At 37.6% G+C, this 19,383-nt stretch overlaps 2 protein-coding genes and 1 pseudogene across 2 annotated transcripts; all 3 read left to right on the forward strand.

Moving 5' to 3' along the window:
* The first annotated feature begins 94 nt into the window (after nt 1-94).
* LOC127623058 (thiamine transporter 2-like) lies at nt 95-3,747 on the forward strand (annotated as a pseudogene).
* Nucleotides 3,748-4,973: 1,226 nt separating this feature from the next.
* On the forward strand, nt 4,974-10,240 carry LOC127623196 (interferon regulatory factor 2-binding protein 1). The gene is made up of 2 exons (XM_052097517.1): nt 4,974-7,061; nt 7,886-10,240. Exon 1 carries the CDS (start codon nt 5,180-5,182, stop codon nt 7,046-7,048), a length of 1,869 nt encoding a protein of 622 aa, XP_051953477.1. The 5' UTR covers nt 4,974-5,179; the 3' UTR covers nt 7,049-7,061; nt 7,886-10,240.
* Nucleotides 10,241-13,847: 3,607 nt separating this feature from the next.
* LOC127623119 (forkhead box protein A1-like) lies at nt 13,848-18,018 on the forward strand. The gene is made up of 2 exons (XM_052097379.1): nt 13,848-14,504; nt 15,513-18,018. The coding sequence occupies exons 1-2, from the start codon at nt 14,433-14,435 to the stop codon at nt 16,764-16,766; spliced, it is 1,326 nt and encodes a 441-aa protein (XP_051953339.1). The 5' UTR covers nt 13,848-14,432; the 3' UTR covers nt 16,767-18,018.
* The last annotated feature ends 1,365 nt before the right edge of the window (nt 18,019-19,383 follow it).

The raw sequence follows: 19,383 nt of genomic DNA on the forward strand, positions 1-19,383 counted from the left end.
TAAATAACATACAATCAACCAATTACAGTAGCTGCTGGCTTTTAAAGAGAGTCATACATATTCTTGGTAGTCAAAATACATTCAGGCAGAAAGAATGAATTGTTTGGTGAAAATGAGGAGGTCAGACTGGGTCTTCCCCACTGTTTCACTCTCTCTTCGTGGTTTCTTTGCCAACTGCAGACCAGCAGAACCTTTTCTTACACCTTCAACTTCACACATTTAGGCTACACGTGCATTACAATGAATTGTAAGTCTTATCTAAGAAATGTCAGTTGAGCAATTTGCTCTTTTGAAGTAGCCGCACTCCATAAAAAAATCAGATAAATGGCAATATTTGCAAAACACATATATAAACCATATGTTTACAGATAGTTGTTTCTCTGATATGAAAAATGTGCATACTTGTACATACAGTATATGCAACATATATTAAAAAAATACTGTAAAATAGCCATTTTCATATATGTAACATACTGTGTATTTTCCCAAATACTATTGGAATTTGAATATGTACATATCTGCTCAAATATATGAACTGTAATATATAATTATCATAAATCTGATTTCTGTGTGGTTATTAAACTGACTAAAAACAATCTGCTTTCTTCACAACTAGGTAACAAAGCATTTGTTTCCCATCTGGACGTCTGGCCCTCCTCTGCCCAGTATTCTTGTTGACTGACTGAATAAAATACAAACCTCTAATTGTAACTCAAGGTATCTTTCTAGTCATAAATTATATATTTTTTTGCTTTGCTCACTGCTATGACCTACTTGCAGTTCAACTATGCAATGGTCACCTCCACTGAGGTGGCCTACTTTTCTTATATTTACAGTGCCATACCTCCTGAATGCTACCAACAAGCCATGGGATATGTCCGAAGTGCAATGTTGACTGGCTTTACTTTTGGGGCCACATTAGGGCAGTTGTTAATATCATTAGCCAGTACAAGCTACTTACATGTAAACACTATTACTGTAGGTCTAATGGGGGTGGCTTTCCTTATTTCCTACCAATGGCCCAGCATGGGATGTTTTTCAAAAGGGGAGTGGAGGCATCTATGGGCATGTTGACCAAGGTAGTAGAGGTGTCAGAGGGAGGAAAAGGTCTAGGAAGGAGGAAAAAGGAAGATGCTGTCCTTGGGAGCTGTCCTCCTCATGTTGGCTGGTGCAGATGTCGCTTTGGTGGGCTCTGGCTACAGCTGGATATGGACAGATCTTCAACTGCGTCCAGCTGATGTCGGACAACATCGAGCCCTCCAGTACATCCGCTGTGTATTATGGTGGAGTGGAGGTGGTATGCACACTTGTAAGTGAGAAATTTTGAGGAGGATGGTAAAATACGCCATTTGCATCTCCTTTTTGTGTTCGATGATATGAACACAGAAGACTTTACTAATCCTAAACACTATCAAAAGTGTAAAATATCTGCTATCTTTATAGTGAAAGAGGGTATAAAACTGACATCAGAAACATGCCCAGCCAAACCAGTCCTGATTTATTCATAAATAATTTGCCTTATCATCAAATGTGTTGAGCAGAAGTCTGTCAACGCCTCTTTTAAAGGGATAGTTCACTCAAAAATGAAAATTATCTCATCATTTACTCACACTCATTTTATCCCAGTTGTGAATGACTTTCTTTACCCTGCAAAAAACAAACGAATATTTTTAGTAGAATATCTCAGCTTTGTTGGTCCTAACAATGCTAGTAAATGGTGACAAGAATTCAGAAGGTCCAAAAAGACACCAGTAATCAACATTTAAGTCCTTTTAAAAAAATACAAATAAACATCGTCACCTTTGGCCAGTCCCAATCAGAAGGAGGCTGAATGTGAGTGTCACTTCCACACCAGAATGTTGAAGTGAAAGTGAAAGTGTAGATTTCCACTAAACAAATTACATAAATATTGATCTGTCACCCACACACATCATAACGCTTCTGAAGACATGGATTTAAACTCTGGAGTTGTATGGATTACTTTTACTACGACTGTCTGTCTTTTTTGGACTTTCTCATTTATGCTCACCATTCACTTGCATTGTGAGAATCAACAGAGATGAGATATTCATCTAAAAAACTTAATTTGTATTCAGCAGAATAATGAAAGTCATACACATCTGGGGTGGCATGAGGGTGAGTGAATGATGAGAGAATTATTATTTTTGGGTGAACTATCCCTTTAATTGGTATGCAGTTGGTTGCATAGAAGGAATTAAGCAGCCCAGTATGTGTGTGAAAAAGTAATTTAAGCAATTACAACAGTATAGGGGTTTGGTTTGTAGTCACTTCAATCACAGCTGAAGAGAAGTTCTCTCAGAGGTTTGATGCCTTGACAAGACAAAGAAAATTCTAACAAAAGCAACAAAAATGAGTAACTCACATAAAGTGGCACACGTAGTAAAAGTTTAGTCTAATTGCATTTTTCAGCTGGAGGGCATGTAATTGTGGCCCTCAATCATGCTTTGTCCACAGATTTGACTTTCACGTTGTGATTCATGTTGTGATTGTTGCTTACAGCTGCGGCTGCAGCCTTCTCTGTATAGAGATGGGGAATGTGGGGCGAGCTCTCTCTTGGTGTATTCTCTGATGTAGGTGCAGGGTGTGTCTTTCTTATGGGTCTCACCAACAATATCTGGCTGTGTTACACAGGATATGCCATCTTCAAAGCCTCATACATGTTCCTCATCATAATCGCAATGTGAGTCATTACACAATTAACATGCTGTGCAGTCTAGATTAATTCTGCAAACCGACCAGTCTGATTAATAAAACAGGGCAATGCTATACTGCAGAGGACCATAGAACTAGCCATTAACATTTACCTTTAGCACCATTATATGTTCATATTATTATTGATTACTTTTTTGACTGTTGGGAATAACCAAATGCATTAATATTTCAGACAAAGATGCCATGCTGTGCATTTTGAAGGGTGTTTTTCTTATCTGCATATTTTCCGCTTATTATTATAATGTTTTTTAAAAAAATGTATTGCAGGTTTCAGGAAGCGGTTAACCTCTCTATAGAATGTTTGGCATAAACACTTTTGTTGCTCTACCCTCCAAACAATACTAACTTCTATTGTGGTGGACAATACTGCTCTGGGACTGGACATTGTAACAAAGGTAAGAACTGGACATGGGGCCATATAAATAATGTTTAAATGCATGTACCCAAAAAGGAAAATTATCTCATCATTTACTCACCCTCATGCCATCTCAGATGGGTATGACTATTTTTTTCAGCAGAACATGATGATCAGTGATCTGATCTGATCAGTGAATGGTTCTCAGACATCTGTAGCGGTAAAAAAATATATTTTTTTTTTTTTTGCCGCTACAAAGGTCTGATCACCATTCGCTTGCATTGTAAGGACCTCCAGAGCTGAGGTATTTTTCAAAAAATCTTTGTGATGTGCTGAGGAAAGAAAAATCTTTGTGATGGCATGAGGTGGGTAAATGATAAGAGAATTTTCATTTTTGGGTGAACTATCCAATTAATTAGCATCTTCTTTTGTTTCACAGTTTATTGTATATGGAAGTAACTACAGCACCATTTCCGTGCTGTTCTTTATCCAAGGTCTGTACACAGTTTGTAAGCTTTACTGCATCTGCAACAGGAACAAATACAGATAGACCACCCGCTGAAATCCTAGAGGGTCAATATGTACCAGCCACCAATGACAAAGAGGATCTCAGTCCACATCCACAATCATCAACACAACGTGTTGGCGTAGTGGACTAAAGCACATCACTGGTAATCAGAAGGTCGCTGCTTCGATCCCCACAGCCACCACCGGGGGGGATTGTCCCTGTAATAAGTGCACTGTAAGTCGCTTTGGATAAAAGCGTCTGCCAAATGCATAAATGTAAATGTAATCTAATTGTGTACTGTATGTGGTTGTGTATAATTTTTTTTTACATATATCATGTATCTATCAACATTCAGAATTAATTTTATCTGTATATATGAATACACTCGAGAGAAAAAAAAATAGTTCCACTCTTTTCCTGTTTACATTCCAAAAGATGTGAACACTTTTGGTTTGCTCCCCTAATGTAGTATAAACCAGATGCTTGGAATAGATAGAATAAATTAATTTGCTAAAATATTTCTTTCGTTAACGTTATGCCTCAGAACTTGTTTTCACGAGTTTCACAAAATAAACAGTTAAACCAGCAAACATGTACATTTCTTCATTACATAGAAACGCTTCTGTAATTTAACAGCGGAAGTTTGTGAAACACGTTCGTGGGAAAAGCGGACGTGATGTCAACTATTCAACAGGCCGCAGTGTAAACTGGGAAATGAAGTCTAACCTGTGGCGAGGTTTTATGTGGCTTAATTTAGATAATTTCAGTTACATCGATTCTCATATCATATTTTTGCATATATTCTAATATATATATATATATATATATATATATATATATATATATATATATATATATATATATATATATATATAATGTACTTGATTAAATGTTATGTTTATTAGAAACTTTAAAATATTTTATAAATTCTTAAAGTTAAGATTAAAGTAATTATATTTTATTATTCATTATATTAAATGCATTTCTAGAAGTGTCATGTACTTTGTTAAGATTAAACGTGAGATGATTTATTTGCTCCACCATCCCTTGTCAAAATATTTTTAATTATATAGCTCTAATCCTCTTCCATATACATTTATAGAGACACTGGAAATAATTGGTTTTGTGTGACTATATAATCACTACCAGAACATCAGATTACGCATCATAAAATGCTATTTTTATTTATATATTTATTATTTATTTATTCATTTATTTGATACCATGACTATTTTTATTGAATTTACATTCCATTTTTAATGAATGTAGTAGGCCCTACACAATTTTATAGTTGTCGATAAAAATAAAAAATAAAAATCTTAAAAGAGTTTCAGTGAGACTACATTTCCCACAACGCAACGGTTCAGAGTTGTGTAACTTTCGGAACGTCTTCCAGGAGAAGCTGCGGCCCAGACGATTTGGCAGAAACATCAAACAAGTCGATTCTGAATGACACAAAGTCAAGCGGAGTTGTATATATTCGCCCGTAACGAGGAAATAGTCGCTCATAAACGCTCGGAGGCTGGCTTTAAGAGAAAATCAGGGTGGATTTGAGAACGCAAGATCGCGAGGGCCTATTAAATATGTCCGCTTCCTCGCAGGCATCTTCCAGGCGGCAATGGTGCTACCTTTGCGACTTGCCTAAGATGCCGTGGGCCATGATCTGGGACTTCAGCGAGGCGGTGTGCAGAGGGTGCGTGAACTACGAGGGAGCGGACAGAATAGAGCTGCTCATTGACGCAGCGCGACAGCTGAAGCGAACACATGTTATGCAGGACGGCAGATCTCCGGGTCCACAGCCTGGTGGCAAACACGGTGGTAAGGAGGGTCCAATGGAGTCCGGCAGACCGCCCTCCGAGCGATATGAGAGGGGAAGAGGAGAGTATATGTCTGCCCGGCTGCCAAATGGCCTGCCTAGACTGGAAGATGGTGGTCCACCTGAGGTTAGTAGGCAAAGTCCTAATGCCAGAAGGGCTTTGGTAGGGCCTGTGCCACCTAATTTAATGGCACAGGGGCTCGTTGGAGCCCCTCATGGCCTGCTGACGGCAATGCCCGGCCTAAACACCAGAGCCGGTAGTGGTCCTTTGACCATTTCTGCTCCAATGTTGAATGAGATCAGTAAAAGACAGGCCATGAGCATGGGGATGAGTGTGGGTGTGGCATCTTTCATGAGCCCTGAGTTTGAAAAGGAGATGAAAGAGAAGCAGAGGAACACAGAAGTCCTCACCGAGCTCTCTGAAAGCGTGAGGAACCGTGCAGACGACTGGGTGGGACGCCCCAAAGCTGTGCGTGAAGCCTTGCACACCCTTTCTGGTTGCACCCCATTTAATGTTCGCTTTAAGAAGGACCACGGCCTGGTGGGAAGAGTTTTTGCCTTCGATGCCAAGCTGGTGGTTGAGTTTGAGCTGAAAGTATTTGTAGAATACCCCTGTGGATCTGGCAACGTGTTCTCCAGTGTATTAGCTTTAGTCAAGCAGATGTTCCATGACTCTCAGAAAGATACCGGCAAGGTCATTAACTCAGGCTACAAATATGTGGAGTATGAGAAAAGACACGGCACCGGTGACTGGCGTCTCCTCTCTGAGCTTCTCAGCGATGCAGTGCGAGTGTTCAAAGACGCACCCACCCCTGAATCCCTCCCACAGCCTTACCTGGATGCCAGCTACTCCATGCTGCCCACCGCTTTCTGTAATATAGGCCGTCCCACACAGTCCAGAGGACGCAGACGTAAAGCCTCACCCGAGCCGGACGGCGCAGAGAGGATGACCTCAGAGGAAATGCGCCAGCACTGGCAGCTAGGTGCATATCATGGCATCCCTGGTCACATGCCAGCCACCTCACTAACTATTGCTGGTCAGCCTCCAGTTCTCCAGGAGGGGATGGGGGCCCACAGTAGTGACCCCTCACCGATCATAGCACTCATGGGTGTGGCAGACAATGTTGGCACAGCCACCCAGTCCCTGAAAGATGGCCCTGGCAGCAGTGGTGCTCACGCTGCCAACGTAGGGCGTCAGAACAGCACCAGTCCTTCACCCTCCGGTCCGCGACGCCTGGCGTCACGCAATGGAGAACCCTCAGCTGGAAGCAGCGCAGGAGGGCCAGCCACAACTGTCACCATGCCCCTCGCTGGCGGGGGTGACCAGGGGGCCGTTACTGGAGGTGAAGCCTCAGGAGGTGCCGGTGGAGGTGGCGCACCGCTGTGCTGTACTATCTGCCATGAGCGCCTGGAAGACACGCACTTCGTCCAGTGTCCATCAGTCCCCGGGCACAAATTTTGTTTCCCTTGCACCCGGGACTTCATCCGCAGACAGGGCTCGGGGAGTGAGGTTTACTGCCCCAGTGGGGAGAAGTGCCCTCTTGTGGGCTCTAATGTACCCTGGGCCTTCATGCAAGGAGAGATCTCCACCATCCTGGCTGGAGATGTGAAGGTGAAGAAGGAGAGAGACCCCTAACAGCTTTCAGCAGGTTTGATTAATGCTTAATGTGTATGTAACAAGTATAATTTAATGTTATAATATCAGTAATAGAGTGAAACAGTCGGGTTACGGAAGTGAAAATCCCATTCATACTTTCCATGGGGAAACCATTAAAAACAGACCTAACGTGAGTTGTTAATCAGTTGTATATGCTTCTATTGAAGCCATCAGCAAAAAAAATTATATTTATTTATTTTCAAAGTTTGTCTAATAGTGCCAATTCTGGTAAAGATCTACACTACCCATGATCCTAAAGGGAAAAGATGCACTGATCAGAGAATTGCATCAAACAAAGCACGTCAAATGAGCCGACCCCTTCAGTGATGCGCTACAAGTGACACAATCAAGTCTCCCTACACTCTTTAACTACTTGTATATTTGCATATATCAGAATATTTCACAATAAACTTGAAATATATTTCTCTGTGCTAATATTGAACAATTCAAATCAATGGTTTTATATGTTTCCATTGTTTTTAAGTTGATTTCATCATTGCAACCCCTCATGGAATTGTAGTTCATACCCATATTAAAAACCGTTTGTTCACAGTTTAGTACCTTTTATCTTTGGTCCGATTTACATTTTTTGCTTCAATGTTTGTAGTGGTGTTATTCACTTTGGGGCTGGTTGGTTTTATCTATGGTTTAAATAAATGGGAAAAATACTTCCAGAACTAAGACAGCTGAAATGTGGGATGCCACTAGTTCACGCTACACTCTATTGCTGAGATGTACATCATATTTGATCAAATATCTATTTATAATAACAGAAAAATGTTAATATATTTAATCTGTTTATTATTGCCTTAACAGAACTAAAACCTCATTCAGAGGGAGCTGTAATCCTGAGCCCTAAAGATGACCGCCGTGACCACATGGCCCACAGCACTGAAGAGACGACTGCCGGTTGGCAGGTCCTCTTCCTCCATCTATCCAGGCACCTTTCCCCTTATTCCCTCTTTTCTTCCTTCACCTTCCCTCCTTTGACCGAGACAAAGGAGAATGCAGCAATTTTTCTCTTTAGAGATGCCATGTAGTTAAACCCTCCTGCACTTACTTCGGTCACTCAGATTTGTTGCCCCATTTAGCGCGTTCTACAGCGCTTTAAGAATGTCCAGTCCTGAAAGCAGGTTCAAGTTCCCTGTTGTATTTACTCTGAGGGATATTGAAAAACACATTTCAAAGATACAATGGAGTGAACAATGATTTCCCAGAATGATACCACCAGACAGATGCAGATTGTACAAAGGAGGCCTTCTTTGGGAAGGCTTCCTTCACAATCACAAAAACTGTACCGACTATGACCTATACAGGCTCACTCTTGTTTTACTGTTGTCTATGCTGCATTAAACGGTTAAATAGTCCAGGAATATTACTAAGTGCTAAAAGTCCTTCCTTACAATCGCTTCTCGATCCAGCATGTACAATAAATATCTGTATGTTTTTACTCTTGTGTAGATTGTACAAAACTCTCCCTTTAAATGGTAATAGATGTGCAATCTCTAGATTTGATACCGTACTGCTTTATGTACCACTAAGTCTTTGAATGAATAGAAAACCAAAGATAGACATGCTGAGATCTTGTTGTATCATATTATGCTATAACATATATATTTTTGTGGTAAGAAAATGTTTTGTGGCTTTCATCAAATAAAAATGACAGATATGGGGAATGTTTTACATTGGGAACTTCTATTTAAACATCTGTGGGTGGACACAAAATAGATTTTTTTATTACAAGTAAGCAGATCACTATATTTTGTATTGTAACCCATTGGCTTTTAAATTCTTGCAGGCGAAGACTAGTTTAATGTTATGAGAACAGAGCTATTTGGTTTTTACAAGTATATGGTCCAGAATTTTTCCCATCTCTTTGTGTGAAAGATGTAATTTACACTTTAAAAGGAGAATCCTGCATCTATTAGAAATGCAGTCCTGATGTACAGTGGCCCCAGAAAATTATTTAGACAATTAAGCCACACTTAAAAAATGTTGAACTTAATTGCATAAAAATTATAATGCAAATAACAAAACCCATGGATTCTGCGTACAAATGATGCTAAACCTTTTAACGTTTGGCTTAAGTTTCCAAATTGCTTTGAGGCTACTGTAGGTAGGGTTCCCTATATTGTTTTGACATGTTTTCAGCCTTGTTTACGATGTTGAAAAATATATTTGACTAAGAATATAAATGCACAACGTACTGTTCCATAAGACCTTGTTTAATCGGCTTTACGTTACAGCTCAAATTGTATTTAAATTAAAACATTGACTTTTCACAAACTTCAAGAAACCACTGCTGTTTTTTTAGCTGTTCACTAATTCTATGGATTATTGTGACTGATTCTATGAATTCAAACAATGTTTGCTAACATGCTAAACTTAGATCCTGCTGATGTTAACTGGTTTGTTGGTTGGTTAGTATTTTTAAAGGAATGTTCCAGGTTCAACAAGTTAAGCTGAACCAAACAGCATTTATGGCATAATACTAATTACGACAGAAATTAATTTTGAAATCCCTCCTTTTAAAAAACAAATAAGCACAAATTGAGATTCGAGTGAGGCACCCAGAATGGCCAATTTGTACAGGGTTTAAATGTTAAATTTTATAAAAAGCACATGAATTCTTCTGTTAAAACTTGTATTATTTGAGCTTAAATAATACTTGTTTAAATTTGTCATTTTTACTGGCATTTTTGTATTTTAGGGTTTATATTGTTGTGTCGTTATGGCAACAAAGTTGAAAAATTGGATATAACATTACAAAGGTTAGTAAATGAATGTATCACACATGCATAATATTTAAGTCCTGTGGCTATACTTTTGAAACTTGAGTATTTTAATGTTTACGGATTGGCCCCATTCACTTCCATTGTAAATCCCTCACTGTAACCCAGATTTTTGCTTTTTTTAAAGAAAAGGAGGTATGAGTTGAAATTAATTTAGTGGTTATTAGCATTATGACACACATGCTGTCAGTTGAGCTTAACTTGTATTGAACCTGGAATTTTCCTTTAAGGCTAAGATTGAAGTGTTTTAGCTGTTTTGAATTAATCAGTTATATAAATATCATAAATTACATGTATTTAATTTATAATGTTGCATAATTTATAAATAATGCATCATTTGCCAATGATTTTAAGTTGTTTGTAAAAAAAAAAAAACAAATATCAAAAATAAATTTTTTAGGTTGTGAACTACTAGAACTACTACTACTTCTACTATTCCTTTATTTTTATCCTAGACAGTCTTATAGTTTAATAAACTCTGTTCTTTCTCTGATATGATCTCAACAGACTTAGAAATTAATGGGGAATGCCACTAAAATTGACAAAAATGCCCCCGAAATTCAAAATGTAGGGGCAAAAAGAAATTCCCTTTAATGATGTCCCTCTTCTTTTGTTTTCAACATCTGATATGTTTTCTAATATTTAATTCTACACCTAATACATTTTATCAACAACAACAAAAAAATTAGTTGATGCTGATTTAAATTTATGAGTAACACCCTTACTGAATATATTTGGATTTTATATAAATGGATAAAATGAAGTATTTTACATAAAAGTATCCCTAAAAATCAGATCCAGGGTGTAAATATTGCACCATGATATAATAAATAAATAAAAAGTTATTTTTTTGTTCCTGGATCTCAACCTTTGGGTATGTCTTTTCTTATTAACTCAGTACTGGTTGTTTACACTGTTAAAAGTGAACGTAACGTTATAGAGCTGACTGATCTGACCCTTGGAATTACAATTTTTGAGTGTAATTCATTATTCATCAGGTTTGTTTACGTAAATAACATCAGCTGAATTAGATTTTTACCACTTAAAGTACATTTTAGGTTAACTGGTCAAACATTTTTACAGTGTAGTTTAAGTAGAAGACTATACACAGAACGGCATTGGAATTGCATGACCCAATAATGGGAGGAAACTGCTTTGGACTTGGCCTTATTGAGTTGTTTTTATATCTGTTGGATATTCCAAAACTGTTCAAGGTTAGAGAATGTTTGCTTTCTTACTCTCTGCTTATCTGCTATGTTCGTGTAGGGAAAGGACATGATTTCAAGCCTCACAATTTAGGTCTGTAATTGACAGCACTGTGTTGCAAATCATGCATGATATTTTACATTTAGGTAACAGTTAAACTATGTGACTGTAATTATATCTGTGACTTACAGCAAGAGGAACTTTTCATTTGCAAGAAGGAAGAAACATCTATGAATTGGTGAAATCTGGTCATTTTTCGACAGGGTGCCTCTTTGCTGTGATAACATTTGTCCAGCAGGTGGTAATATTCTACCAACATATTGACACTGAGAGAGGAAAACTGTTGATTATGTTACATTAAACTGTTAAATATTCCAGCAATATTACCAAGTCCCTAAATTAACTTTCTAGGCAAAGGGTGACTACTTTGAAGATGCTAAAATATAACACCGTTTTTATTCATTTTGGATTTTTATTGTCACAACATAATTTCCAGTTCCATTGCTGTAATTATATAGTTTAAATTACTTTACAAATATTCTAAAATGTGATCAAAAAAACTTAAATAAAGAATAAGTGACCCTAAACTTTTGCCCGGTAGTGCATATATACACACAGGGTTGGGGAGTAACTGAATACATGTAACGGGATTACATATTTAAAATACAAAATATAATTAACTGTTTTCCACTACAGTTACCATTTGAATAATTGGTCATTAGAATACAGTTACATTCAAAATGTATTTTGATTACTGAAGAGATTACTTTGCATTTTATTGTCATTTGTTTAATTTAATATTTAGTCTTTTTGAGATGGAAAACATTTATACATATGATGCGATCCAAAGTGCATTTGAACATCGGTGAAACACTTTCTTATGATGTGTTACATTCGAGCAGACAGAGAAGTAAGTTTGAAGTTTGGAAAAATTCGTATTCTTGTTAATAATATCTGTCCTATAAATATATCTAAAAATCCTTAAAACAAGATCAATTTGATTTATCTTGTTTAGAAACAACACTGCATAAGATATTTTGGTTTTTCAGTTAATGTATTTTAACGTGTATTTTGTTGAGTTTTTAGAGTCAAAACAATTGAAAAAAATCTAACAGTGCTGAAGAAGTAATCCAAAGTATTTAGAATACGTTACTGATTACAATTTACAGCATGTATTTGTAATCTGTAGTGGAATACATTTAAAAAGTAACCCTCCCAACCCTGTTTGTGTGTGTGTATATATATATATATATATATATATGAAATAAAATGGCATTCTCATCATTATGAGATAATATTGAGTTTTGCCCAAAAGTTATGTTTTCAGACATTCAAAATGGAGAAATCCTATTCTATAAACCTTTAGTTATTTGTAGGTTTCCATTCTCGTATTCTCTCAATTCTCTGTATTTTCAGGCTATTAGGAACTGACCCCATCATACTGAATGACTAAAACCCTAAAACACGTTTCTAATATTCTGCTTCCTCCATTAGCGTCACCCATTAAGACTTATTGTTATCCAATTATAGAGGTGTTAATGAACGATGCGCCTCTACACTGGAATGAAAAGCCCTGAGACAGCAGGAGGATGATCGCATGCGTGTTCGCCAATACACCATTTTATGACAGTGAAGGAATAAAGAGAAAGTAAGGCAGAAAAGATGAATAAACCGTGCCACGGGTCTTCAATTTTTCAACCAACATTTTCTTGTCTTGCATGAAAGGAACAGTTGCTTTCATTTTAATGATTGTAGTCCTTAACCTTTTGTTAATCGCCCATTAAGTCTTGAGGGATCCCTTTGCAAAGTGATGTTAATGGTTTAACAGTCTGAGGCGGATCTGATATAAGATATGATAAAGAAAAATAATTGATCGTTTTTATTGAAAATTATTTAAAATACCACATTTATTGTTTCATTTATAACTTTTTTGGGGTGTGTAGGCTTTTAAAGTCACATTTTGGTGGTCAGCTGTCTTCTCTTCTCTAGAGACTAATCCTGTCGACCCCCCGCCAATTGGCCAATTACATCTCCATTCATTAGCCATTAGGAAATGCATTGACATTCTGATGTTCCTGTCTGCGTCTAACAACGAGATGTGTATTCTCGGACGTAAGTCGTGCATCGGTGGTCCTTTTCCACGGGTCATTTCAAGTCAGGCAATGTGTACAGTCGTCATGTAGTGTTAACTTGTTAACTTTTTAACTCGCAAATAAAAGCGGTTTATACAAAAAAATAAAATGTGCCTACTTTGAAAAAAAAAAAAGCTCTTCAGATCAAGGCAGTTTTTCATAATTTGCTTATATTTTCTGAATTACTAAATGTATAATAACAATCAAGTTTTGATTCGGTTATTTGTTTAATTGCTTTAGGAACGAAAAATGTCCAAGATCTGTGGTTTGTGAAAAGACGGCATGTGAGATCTTAATTTTTAAATGGCTGGAATTAATCACCGTCCTTCGTTTGGCCTACTGTGGCCGACGTGAAAGTGATAGCCGAGGGAATTTAACAACTTTTGAAACTGGCACCTCACATTGCTGATGTGGAACTCCCACAGCTCGTGATGCATTTAAACCTTGATGAGCTTATACCGCCCTGAGCACATCACTAATGACAGAGCCAACCATCAAATGACTGACTGATGACTCAAGAATAAAAGCATCTATCTATCTATCTATCTATCTATCTATCTATCTATCTATCTATCTATCTATCTATCTATCTATCTATCTATCTATCTAGCTAGCTATCTATCTAGCTATCTATCTAGCTATCTATCTAGCTATATAGCTAGTTAGCTGTTTGTCTGGCTTTCTGTCTGTCTGTCTGTTATGCATGTTAAGCAGCAGGGGGCAAGAGAGACCGTTCGGGATCTCTTCCTGAGTCCCGGGACACTATTCAAATGGCCTCTTGGGGCGGTCCCTTACCTGCGTGCGTTTTAAAGCCTGGAGGTTAGACTTTCTTACTGTACTTACCCATAGCGACCTGACACAGTCATATCACGGGCCACGTCTCCGCTGCAGCTTCAGTTTGGGCTTTTTCAGGATACATTGAAAATGTTTAGGACCCACCGCTCCTGCCTCACCAAAACTGAGTGAACTAATTAATCATGAGAAAACAACAAATTGATCCACGGGACTGAAGAACAGAGAATCCTTTAAAACCAAGAGAAGAACATTCTAAAACTTTTTATTACAGTTCATGCTGTTGAATTACGTGGATTCTGTGGTTTCGGAATTATAAAGTTTGTCGTCTTGTGGAACATTGTTTTATTTTTTAATTAAACCCCCCAAAGAGGGGACATTTACCACGGTTTACTCTCCTGTCACTGTCCCGTTTCTTTCGAGGTACAACTTTATTCGGGGATGTTGAGCTCTGTGAAGATGGAATCTCATGAAATTCCTGAATGGAATGCTTTCTACAGCGAGGCAAATGAGGTACGTTTGGAAAAGTCTTCAATATTGTGGAGGTAGGCTATAGATAGATAGATAGATAGATAGATAGATAGATAGATAGATAGATAGATAGATAGATAGATAGATAGATAGATAGATAGAAATTCTGTACGTTCTGTACATTAGAAAAAAAAGTTTTAAAATAAAAAAAAGAGTAAAATATTAGTCATTTAAAATAACCTTTAAATGTTAAATGCCTCTTAGCTTTAAATACTAAAACTAAGATGCAATACATCCACATACTACCATTATTTTATATGAACATAATTAATAGGGAATTCAGTTTTTAATTCCACGCTACAGTCTCTTCCACACATATTACACGTTAATAAGTCACGTTGATAAGAGGTCCAGTAGGCCACTATCTCTTGTCTCTTTTTCAATTTGTCTGTAAAACACCTAAATCATAAAAACTCATTTCTCATTTACCTCGTTCCGCATTTGCGAATTTATATCTAAAATGAGCCATTGCTTTGTATCCTTCTTTTGTCATGGCAAGTTTACCACGAAAATGTTTTTCGGCCTACGCCTTTTTTATTATTTAATTATTTTCGTTTGATTTCAGATTTGTGGGATTCTATTATGTTCAAAGTTTACTGAACAGTTTTCCTCACAGAGACCCGTGATGCAATTTTAACTGATAAATTGTTTTTTATTTAAAAACGAAATGAAAAGAAACAATACAAAATATTTCAAGAAAACGCTGAGCCTTTATATCTATAGCAATACCCATGAAACTTATTTAGAATAAAAATAAGCGTAAATTGTATATAGACTTTTGTATATAAAAAAAAAATTAGCCACCAAGTTAAATATGTATCATATATATATAAGTTAATTTAAAATTGAGAAGTCCCAGGTGGAACAACGTCACATTTTCCTATTTGCATGTGTGTTTACATACTGTAGGATTTTGTTTTATAGTTACAAAATTGTAGCTGATAATGAATTTGAGGGGAAACATTCATTTCCTCTGTTATTTTCTTTTAGATGTACTCATCTCAGAGCGCCATGAACTCAATGAGCAGCTTGAACAGCTACATAAATCTGAACTCGGCCTGTTCCACAACCAGCATGAATATGGGCTACCCCGGTGCATGTCTCAATAGCACCCCATTGACCAGCATGGGTGGAGGCCCCAACCACATGAGCCTGTCCCCAGTAGGCTCCTCTTTGAACCCCAGTTCTCTGACCCAACTGGGCTCTTCTGCCTCCTCCCTGGGTCCCCTCTCCCATTACCAGAGCATGGGTCAGCCTATGTCCCAGATCAGCTACCCCTCTCCTACCTCCCTAAACCGGACTAAGGAGGTGCCAAAGCCCTACCGTCGGTCTCTGACCCACGCAAAGCCACCATACTCCTACATATCCCTCATTACCATGGCTATTCAGCAGTGCAACAGTAAGATGCTAACACTCAACGAAATCTACCAGTGGATCATGGATCTGTTCCCATACTACCGCGAGAACCAGCAGCGCTGGCAGAACTCCATCCGTCACTCTCTGTCTTTCAACGATTGCTTCGTCAAAGTGGCACGTTCGCCCGACAAGCCTGGCAAGGGCTCCTACTGGGCACTGCATCCCAATTCAGGAAACATGTTTGAGAATGGTTGCTACCTGCGTCGCCAAAAGCGCTTCAAGATCGAGGAAAAATTGGGAAAGAAGAGCACAGCAAAGTCTCAGGAGGGTGGCAGTGCCAAGGGTGGGCACGGAGGGGAGGGAATGCAGGAAGTGCACAGCCCTGCCACAAGCTCAGAGGGTGCAGACTCGGCCCATTCTGACAGCTCCCATCCTGGATCAGCCTCGGATGAGCAGCAGAGGAGCCTGGTGCAGCTGGATTGCCCATCTCAGCCATCCAGCCTTTCACACAGTTCACCAGTGCCCATTCAGTCTTCAGTGTCCTCTTCTATGGCCCCTTCTAGCTCTCACCTGCACTCTCAGGGTATGGGTGGAAGCCCCCATCTGCTGGCCAGCCCCATGCAACATCTGGATCTGCAGAACGACCCACTAAAGTCCATGGACCCCCACTACAATTTCAACCATCCATTCTCCATCACAAATCTCATGTCCAATGAACAGAAGATGGACTTCAAGTCCTACCAGGACCAGGTGATGGCTTACAACAGCTACACAACATCTTCTCCTGTGGCCTCTAAACAGATCTACGACAGTACAGGCCCATCTGCCATTGACTCTGGTGCCTACTACCAGACCCTCTACAGCAGGTCTGTCCTCAATGCATCATAATGTGTCAAAACAAATCAAGCTATTTGAACTCTACAGACTCTTAATGGCTCTCTATTTAGACAGGATTCTTACATCTTCACAACATCAAGCTTAAAAAAAAAAAAAAAAAAAAATCATTTTTTTTTCTTTCCCCAGAACCAGTTGAGTAATACTTTTTTTTCTGAATTTGCTGAATTCATATATTCAGGGACTAAACCTTGGGTTTTGGATGTAACCCAGAAGATGTATTCAAATGATGCCATGTGTATATACTGTTTGCAAATGTTTGGGGGAGCAGGAGTCATGCATTTATTTATGAAGGGAAGAATTTAATATATCTTTTATGAAATTGTGTTGTGAAGTTACATTAAACAATTATGAGAGGACATAGAATGCAAAAATGTTTGAGTTCCGGTTACTGCTGTGAGCAGGTGTTACAGGGAAATTCTTGTGTCTTGTGTTACAGCGTAACACATGTCAGTTTAATTGCACTAACACAGCGCACACTTTTTCCCTAAGGAGAGTATGTACCATTCTTGTCTCTTAAAGAAGCTGAAGAAATTACTTTTTTACATTTGGCCATGAATGAAGTTATTTTGTATATTCTGTGCTTCAGTAAATATATCTTTGTTTAGTATATAAAAGATAAAAGTTTGAAGGAGAAAAATAAAACTGTGGTAAACCAAACAATATTTTTTTTCTTCTAGAATGCAGGCAATAATATTCATGAAAAAGATGTCAAATGCTTTCAGTATGCATCAGTTCCACTGTTATTCCAGGTGCCACCAAGTCTGCAAAGCTCAGCTGTAGCTGTTACTAAAGATCAGCAGACAATGCACTAAGGGCCACATCCATACAATACTTTGCACTAGTGCCTCTCTGTTCTTCACTACTGGGGAGTTGTGAGATCGTTTTGTTACAGCAATGCTTTGTAACTACCTTTTTATCAGAAAATTATGCAAACCCTGATGAAATTGCCATGATGTGTTGTTGTGAGGTCTCTTTCTCCTCCTTCCTAAATTTTAAGCCAGCTTTAATTAAAAACTTCTTGTCAAGCCATCATGTCATAAACAAATTATTTGAATTTTGTAAGAAAGTAGGTCAGAATATGTTCTTGTACTGTTTAGTTTTAAAAGACTATGTTTATTTAAACCCAGCTTTTTGTCTGTTGGGCTTAGAAGATAAGTGTCTTAATATATATCTATATATGTTGCTATATGTGGTTGACTGGTTTATGGTATGTTCTTAATGTTTTTATGTTCTTTTCATATTAAACAAAAAAAGAAATCTGAGATATGCTTTGGAGTCCTTTAATTATGTATTACATTTTCCTTAAATATAACAGACAGTAAAGATTTTAATATTAGGCTTATTAATCCAACAAACTTCATTTAAGTAATTTTCAAACAAATTATGTACTGAAAAATCTAACTCGGAAATGACAGAAACATTCCAACTCAAACACAATCAGTCTACCCAGTCTTCAAACAGCAATGATCCTTAGAATAGATTAAGTGCCGACTCTTAGACATTTACAGAGCATTTGAACAGGACACAGTAATAAGCATTAAGTGTGCCCTGTTCATCACTGAGCAGGGATCTGAGCTGGAGAATAACGCAGAATTGTAGTATCTGGACATAATTTAGCTGATTTGTGATCAGATTTGAATTAGTTTAGATTTAGTATGAAAACTGAGAGCAAGTTGAGTCTAAAGTTTAAGATTAGGGTACATTTGAGTAATAGGGTAAAATGGGCCACTTTGAGTTTACCCAATATACATTCCTAAATAAAATAAGTAAAACTGGGGCTAGTTTTCACACTTTTTACTCTGATATTTCTAGGTTCACTGTTGAAAGTCAGTTTCTGTATAAGCACATACCTTAAAGTCTTGGGCATGTTGTCTATCTGGGGTAAGTTGTCACAATATAACCCTGCATTAGACACCCTAGTATAGGCTTTTCAGCTAAATTTAAACAGAAAAACAATTAATAAAACAGCAAAAATTTAGAAATGTCTCTTGTTTGGGCCAAAATAGATGAAAAAAAAAAGAAGTAATTAAATAAACTTACAATTATAACATACAAAACATATTTGACAACTTGCCTGAACAAAAATGTGACAACTTTCCCCAACTTGATATTTAAAAAAAACACTTGTTTTGAGAACCCAGTTCAACCTTTTAGTGAAAATCTACTTAAAGTTGATTCTTTCTTGATGCCAGTGTGGTTTAATGTGTTTACCTGACAGCTGTTACAAAATGTGCTGAAAATTGAATTTTAGTTTGGCACATAGAATTCTTAAAACTATTGTAATTTAAAGTTTGAAACTATTTAAGTGTTTGAAACTAACATCCTCAAAACCTTATAATAACTGAGATACAGTCCTTGTAACTTGTGTGACAACTAGCCCTGGTCTCCCTTTAATTCACAAATCAATAATAGTGTATAACGGACAGTAAAATGAGCAGAGCAATAACAACCACCTTGTAGACATGTTCCATCTGTCAGGATAATAATGCAGTCATCGTTTATAGACCCAAGAGCATCCGGCCATAATGAATAACTAGATCATATATACCTAAAGAGACCAAAGACGTTTTTGTAATAATTGTCAGAAAAGCATTTTATTGTGTTATTT

Source organism: Xyrauchen texanus, chromosome 29 (genome assembly GCF_025860055.1).
Source record: "Xyrauchen texanus isolate HMW12.3.18 chromosome 29, RBS_HiC_50CHRs, whole genome shotgun sequence".
NCBI classification, from domain to species: domain Eukaryota; kingdom Metazoa; phylum Chordata; class Actinopteri; order Cypriniformes; family Catostomidae; genus Xyrauchen; species Xyrauchen texanus.